This window comes from Schistocerca serialis, chromosome 1 (genome assembly GCF_023864345.2).
Source record: "Schistocerca serialis cubense isolate TAMUIC-IGC-003099 chromosome 1, iqSchSeri2.2, whole genome shotgun sequence".
Taxonomy (NCBI): domain Eukaryota; kingdom Metazoa; phylum Arthropoda; class Insecta; order Orthoptera; family Acrididae; genus Schistocerca; species Schistocerca serialis.
Window position 1 is genome coordinate 867,221,103 of NC_064638.1, and position 7,713 is coordinate 867,228,815.

Here is a 7,713-nt window from a genome sequence, read left to right on the forward strand (position 1 = left end):
TTTTACCAACATTTGAAATTACCACTAACTAACAATGCTGTGAGACGGTGAGATGACCTTGAAGTACCTATTTTTTTTGTGACGGCTCCTATTTTGGCGTGTTATTACGCGAAATATATAGTTTACTTGAATATAGTAACGCAACTTTGATCTCTCTTGAGAAGTGCCATTATGTGCCATCGACTCGCTTGTAGACTGCAGTTTATAGTAAATCACTGGATGACGTAACTCATTGTTTTTGCTTTTTATGACAATCAGTTGTTCCATAGACATTGTTTGAGCATTTTAGCTGTGCGCCGTGTTCCGGGCAACTGCTTGAACTCTTGCATCAGTACATTAATGGATAATACACCTGGCACAAGGATCCCACGTGACTGTGACGTATACAGCTGGCGGAGCTACTCTGGAAGTTTCATCAGCCGGTGGGTGGGTACCGCAAGCAACGATCGAAACGCAGTAGTGTAAGCGTGGCAGTCGGTGGTGGAGGTTAGGTGTGCTGAGTGACGTTTGGCTGGGCCCAAACTTAATAGTGCTGTTTCTAGTATATCTTTGTTTTGTGGAGTGGCTTTCTTACGAAGATGTCAGCGACACGGACAATTGTTATACCATCATTGTCAAATTGTATCGGCAAACTGCCTTCGGTAGTTGCGCCGAGAAACGTTATATGTACAAAACCAGAAGATGCGATGCTTTTCACAAATTCTTCTCCATTGACGTGCATTAGCACATTTGAAAAAATTCCACGCATTCCAACTACCAACATAAATGTGGAAGAAAAGCGACAGCCTAGCAGAAAACGAAGACTGGACCACTTAACGCTAGAAGAAAAACTTCAGCGGAAGTAAGTAGGCCTATGTGAAATTAAACACAGTCTTGTTGCTATTACGGTAGTATTAATTCACGAACAAAGCTGATTAGTTTTAAAGTGAAGCCACATATTTCGTAACATGACCGTAACATTGTAAGAGGTGTATTTTGCGATGTTCTGGATTGTTCGCTTGCGTCTTATTCATGTGGTCTCCATTTTATAGGAAACTGAAAAACAGAGTTGCTGCGCAGACGTCAAGAGACAGAAAAAAGGCTAAAATGGACGAACTGGAAACAATAGTGAAAGACCTAAGAGAAAAGGTAGGTTGTTCTTAGGACAGCACTGAAAATTATCTTCCAGAGATAACTGATTGTTCTGTTAGATGTTTGTACAGTTCTTAATGGGCTTCATACCCTTCTGTTAAAAACATGTCTGCGTAAAACATTCATTTTATAAAAATGTTTGATATAATAATACTGACTTAAGTTTCCTTACGTCTATTATCAATATTCTGTTAACGTATATTGTTTGTTGTGTAGGTACGTTATTTTCTTATACCTCTGAATACACTTTTCAAATTGGATCCCTCGTGCTACGGATAAGTCGTGCCTTCACAACCATAATCTTTACCAATTTTTTTATAATTGTCCCTCTGTCTGATCTCAGAATTTAGTTTCAGAACATGAATTAATTAGGTTATTCCCGTCATCCCATTCATGTCTCCATTTCTTTCCTGCCGTGATGTGGATGTCAGTGTTTTAAGTTAAATAACTTGTCACATTACTAACATTTGTTGGTGAAATTGGATAAGATTGATTTGATAAGCATAACGAATGGATCACATAGCTTTACTATGTTGAAGAAGCATATATTTATTGTCTTCAGTAAAAGGGACAGTTCACCACAAAATATTTCACTTTGAATGGAAAAATAGAGGCAGCTCATGCTACAGCATGTGTAGTGTACAAAAGGGTGACAGTTACAAATGCCATTAGAGGCAGGTGGAATGAAAATATAGCCTTACTAATAAAACTTATATGCGGCAAACTAGATATGTGAAGTTTTCTAGAAAAGTTTGGCTTCTACCTTATGAAGCCATTTGTTTCACAAAAAATTTTTTTTTACTTCTCCAGAACTCACTTCCTCTCATCTGTACCTTAAAGTTATAACTAATGAGGATCTCATAAACTGAGGTCAAGATAATCAATTGAGTTCTATGTTGACAAAAAATTGTCCTCTACGAGGAAATACTAACCTTAAGTTACATCAAAGCAGTAAAAGGGCCAGAACTTATAATGCACTACAAAGTTCCAATCAAACCCTGTGCTTACATTGGTTAAGCACTGGACTTGCATTCATGTGGAATGGGTTTTAAATCTGCCTAGTCACCCAAATTTTTCACTAAACTGCAATGATTAAATATCGGAAGGATTTCTTCAGAGTGATGCTGATCAAATTAGTTCATTGTAGCCAGTCAAAGCTAGAGTTGCTTCTAATGCCATCCACATTAATGTGACACATGGTATAATAATATGCCTTCAGAATTTTCCTCTTTACTGTTAGTGGCATTGACAGTAAGGTCATAGCCACTGTCAAATTTCTATAAAGTGAAGCCACATGTCTTTTATTAGGACATCTTGTATACCATTGGCCTGACCAGTACTTAAACTTATTCGTCAGTGGCACATACTGTGCCTGGTATACACTAAATGGGATGAGTATGACCATATCTTTAAAATACATGTACACACAATCACCACACAGTTTCTGCTGTCGGTTGTATGTGTGTAATGCAGTGTACAGAAATATGCCCTTTATCATGTACATAAAAGCTGTTTAGCAACCACCTTGCTTTAACTTTTCCAGCAATTGAAAGTTTCTAGAGTGGAAACAGATTTGGCTCTATGCCAGTTCTAAGTCTGAAAGCTGATTCTGTGTTGGTTTTACTGGCAAACTGTTGTATTTAAAATGTTTAGAGCAATAAGATAGATACAAAACTTTTACCACATGAACTGTTCCTCTTGATGGTTAAAACCTTACCAGATGGTGTAGTCATGTTTTATATGAGTTTATTTTAGTATGCAGTTCATGATATACTTACATATTTGAGACGATATTGACAAGGGATTCCTGAAGACATGCATGCCCCCCTCCATAAAGTTACTCAAACGTAATTTAAAGTATATTGTAATATAAACCTAAGATCTTAAGATGAAGAACATAGGGAAAGATAAAGCTACTTACTGTTAAGATAACACACGACGTTGCAGACAGGCATAATTAAGATGCTTACACCTAAGCTTTTGGCCACAGCCTTCATCGCAAAAAGAGAAATGTCATTCATTCACACACACACACACACACACACACACACACACACACACTGAGCGAGTCAATTCTGGCAACTCGTGCCAGATTCTGACTGTCTGCAACTTACCTTGTCACCTTTATGGTAAGTAGCAATCTAGCTTTTCCTGCATTATTGATATGCCTACCTACTATCCTATGTTAGACCTTAAGATAAATTATTTGAAATTCTGTCAATTTTTTTTCCTTCTTCTAGACAAACCAGTTGTCAGCACAGTGTGAGAGGTTACTTAGAGAGAATCAGCGGTTATCTGAGCAGAATGAAGAACTGCGTAGACAACAGTGTGGTTGCCAGGCGCTCGGAGTCAGCTGCAGACCTGCAGTTGCTGGACCTGCAGTGTCCACCTCCCCTCTGCCGCAGGGGCAGAGTCTGCAGCTGGCTCAGGGCCTGGGACACCTGATGACGACGCTTTTCCTGCTCTTCTCGCTGATATCTCAGATGACTACCTTACCCAGCTGGAAGAGTTGGCAAACAGTTTGTTGGGAGAAGGAGATAGTACAGTGGATGGAGAGAAGAAGGATGTCTGCAAGGTAATTTCTTGCTCGAAAATGAATTGTGAAGAATGACTTAATGTGAGGCAGCAAAAAGTTCATAAGTTAGGTTGGCCTTTGTAGATAATGACAGAATACTAGTTGAGTTGATCAAGAGCTATCAATCTCGCATGCGAGTTGATTATGTAAAAAAGGTGGTTGCATTTTGAAAGTTGTGATAGCAGCTGTAATAGAACTTGGGCAGATAGTTACTGTATTGAAACTTGGGCAAATAGTAATCATAAGTTTCTTGTTATCTGGGGCTCAAGATGAGCTATGTTAAATGATTACCTTTATTAGGTACTGGATATAAGTATGTGTTTAGCTATTAAGACATATTGAAGTAATTTGATTTGAACTGTAAAGATATCATTTATTTTTCAGGCAAGGGAATCGGGGAAAGACAATTGTGCTGCTGAAGTGGTGGGGCAGACACCAAAAGACATGGAAACCACTGGAAGATTACTAAGTAATCCTATCCAGTCATCAGAAACACACAGTCAGTCACACAAAGAACCATCCCTTGAATTTGTGAAGAGTGAAGAAGTTGTCAGTGTACCAGAAACAGTGTATGGCACTTACGATGAATCGACTCAGACTGTAACCATTATAGTACCACATGAAGGAGGCATGCTTGTTGAAGAAGCTGTTCAAGAAGTTGTCACAACCGAAGAGGATACAGACAGTGAAATTTTGATTAATGACTGCAAAGACGAACCAGTTTCTCCCTGTTCCAGTAACTCCTCTGAAGTTCTATCGTCGGACTCCTCGTTTTATATGCAAACAGAGTCTCCAGCAGTTTGTCATACAGAAACACCATTGTCAGATTGTGGATATGAATCACTGGATTCCCCACAAAGTGAAATATCAGCCACTGAATGTGTATCAGATCTTTGGAATGAATGTTTTACAGAATTGTTTCCCAATCTCGTTTAAATTTGTCAGTCTGCATTTAATGTTAACATTAACTTATTTAAGTATTTTATGTTGTACATATAGTTTTTTGTACAGTTTGAGTCGATGATTCACATTTCATGTATTCAAGGATTTGTCTATGTGTGAATAAACTGTGTATATAAATGATGTAATTTAACTCTGTTTCTGTGCAGTGGGTTCTGGAAAGCCCTGTGCTGTGCATGGTAAAATGACCATTGTTGAAGGATGTCAGAATTCGAGAAAATGAAGTTAGTTACTTTCAGGATGCCATCACTTCGTTTCCTTGCTGTCTGAAGTCAGTCCCCCCCCCCTCCCCCTGCTCTCTCTCTCTCTCTCTCTCTCTCTCTCTCTCTCTCTCTCTCTCTCTCTCTCTCTCTCTGTCTGTCTGTCTGTCTGTCTGTGTGTGTGTGTGTGTGTGTGTGTGTGTGTGTGTGTGTGTGTGTGTGTGTGTGTGTGTACACTTCTTTCCACACTTAACTCACAGCAATTTGTTAGGAAGATGCAGGAATCAAAAAGTGTAAACCAAAGGAGAAAGCTCTTACTTAAGTTCTGAAGTGCTTGTGTTTGAGTGCAGGAATTTTATTTACAGTACTCTCTCTTCTTATCCTTTATATATGCTACTCCCTCCCAGCTCAAATTGCTTGCTAACCATTGTAAAGAGTACAACACATTTAATTTTCAGATCAGTAATGAGATTTTGACTGATGTATATTTGTGTTAGTTATTCCTTCAATAACTGCCTAACATTTTCCACCTAATTACATACTGTAAGATGTTGCTATTTTTAAATCATTTAATGAGACACTCAGATGAACCTATAAACAAAATAGCTTAAATCTAGAAGCAAATTAATATACTGACTGCCACATACTCAGTGACGAATGTTTCATTGCCAGGACAGTGTTAGGTGTGAGAATCTGATGTGGCTGCTGGGGGCCACACAGCACTCAGTGTGCTGATGTAAACTGTGCTCAGCGTGTAGATTGCAGTAAAAAGTTAGAACCCAACAATGGAAAATCCACGGTGGAAGAAAGACAGTATGAAAGGAATAGATTGTACTCCTTATAAAGGAGAGATGTTGAGTCACAGATAAGCACAACAAAAGATTGTTAATCAAATAAGATTGTGGCAAAGAGGCGTTTTTGCCGAAAGCTTGCATGTTTAGCAATCTTGTATGTTGTGCTTATCTGCGAATTGGCATCTGTGCCTTATGGTGAGTAGCAATCTGTCCATTTCATAATATTGTCAAACTTCAGAATCTGATGGTTATGCAATAGTCTTATATAAATCAGTGCAAGAATTTGAACTGTTGAATGCTACCTCTTTACATAAATAACATTGCTGCCAACAATTGGCAAAGGCTGTGAAAGCATTATAAATACTAGAGTAAAACGATGCACTGATGAAACAATCTTAATACAAGGCCAGGTTCGATTCACAAAGGAAAGTTATACCATCGATGCAGTTCTGAAGATATGTTGTGGCATCACACAATGTCTTAAACTGTGACTGTGTAGTCACAATTTTGTATGTATAGATAATGTGGTGCAATGGATTATACTCAAAGCATGTGTGCTGCACCAGTTTGCACCACTGCTGACACTTAGATTAGTCAATCATCGAGGTTGCAAATACACCATGCAGGCCCAGATTTTTTCATGCCTGAAGCAGACGTACAGCAGTACGATATGCAGAAGTTAAGCCTCTTTTCAAGAAGGGGGAAAAAAAGATGCTGTAAAACTATTGACCCATTCCACTCTAGCCAGCTATTTTCAAAAATATTTGAAAAGGGTGTGTTTGGGTGTCGCCTTAAGCATCTGCCCGTGACTAACATAACGTCAAAGTTTTTTGAGGGTCCCAATACAGAGAAGGCTGTTTACATGTACAGTGAGGATGTACTTAATTCATTAGATAACAAATCAGAGGCTACTGGCATTTTCTTTGTCCTGTCAAAAGCCTTTGACTGTGAATCTCACTATTCTCTTGAATAAATAAGAATATCGTCATGTCTGGAGTTGCTGCAGTATCTTTAGAGTCTTCTGTGACAAACTGGAAACAAAGAGTGTCATTTCAAAATCCCTGTGCAGTAAGCAATCTGTCTTCATCTGATTGGGAGTTAATTAAATGTGGTGTTCCCAAGGTTCCATCTTTGGTCTGTTGCTTTCTCCTGTGTACATTAATGACCTCTTGTCTGTTACATTGGCAGATGCTAAGTTTATTTGCAGATTATACGAACATTGAAATAAATAGCAAGTTAAGTACAGATACATAATTGGCTGATAAATTTTCACTGACATTAATAAGTGGTGTAAACCTAATTTACTGCCATTAAACTTTGAAAAGACTCACTATATGCAGTTCAGAATATGTGATTTCCATCCAGCATGCGTATGAAGACATGCAGATGGAAGAGACTTGACTCTTAAATTTATGGGATTACAACTTAATAATTCAATTGGGAAGGGCGTACTACAGAATTGCTGAAGTGCCTAAACAAGTTTGTATTTTGCAATGCGAATGGTTTCAGATGTAGGAGATACAAAAATTAAAAAATGTTTACTTTCATTCTATTACATCATAGGGCTTCATATTTAGAGGTAACTTGTCAAACTAAGAAAAAGTTTTTTTTTTGAGTGCAAAAGCATGTAAGAAGATTCATTTGTGATGTAAATTCAAGAACATCGTGTAGAAACTTGTTCAAGGAACTGGGTATTCTAACCACTGCTTCTTAGTATATTTATTCTGTGATGAAATTTGTTGTAAATAATGTCTCAATTTTTGACCAATGGCACAATATGTGGTACCAATACTAGGAATAAAAACAATCTTCATATAGTAAAATCACTTGCCTTGGTCCAAAAAGGTGTCTAATATTCAGGAACACGCATTTTCAATAATTTGCCAGCAGCCATTAAAAACTAGGTTTCAGATAAAGCTCAGTTTTAACAGAAAACAGTTTGAAAGGGTTTTTGGTTGGCAACTCCTACAACTCTATATATGAATACCTTAATGGGATTATTACAACAGCTTAAGTAAAATTATTTGTTAGATTTCAGTTTTGAGGGCACTTT

General features: G+C 37.9%; 1 protein-coding gene across 1 annotated transcript; it reads left to right on the plus strand.

Moving 5' to 3' along the window:
- Positions 1-440: 440 nt before the first annotated feature.
- Positions 441-4,323, plus strand: LOC126485732 (X-box-binding protein 1). Its single transcript, XM_050108896.1, has 4 exons — positions 441-841; positions 1,032-1,128; positions 3,372-3,706; positions 4,091-4,323. Exons 1-4 carry the CDS (start codon positions 579-581, stop codon positions 4,173-4,175), a joined length of 780 nt encoding a protein of 259 aa, XP_049964853.1. The 5' UTR covers positions 441-578; the 3' UTR covers positions 4,176-4,323.
- Positions 4,324-7,713: the final 3,390 nt, after the last annotated feature.

Bases quoted from the DNA above. Each gene is read 5' to 3' on its own strand.
- LOC126485732 (XM_050108896.1), top strand. From the start codon at position 579: ATGTCAGCGACACGGACAATTGTTATACCATCATTGTCAAATTGTATC. The intron at 842-1,031 runs GTAAGTAGGCCT...TCCATTTTATAG, and splicing joins GAAGAAAAACTTCAGCGGAA to GAAACTGAAAAACAGAGTTG. The intron at 1,129-3,371 runs GTAGGTTGTTCT...TCCTTCTTCTAG, and splicing joins TGAAAGACCTAAGAGAAAAG to ACAAACCAGTTGTCAGCACA.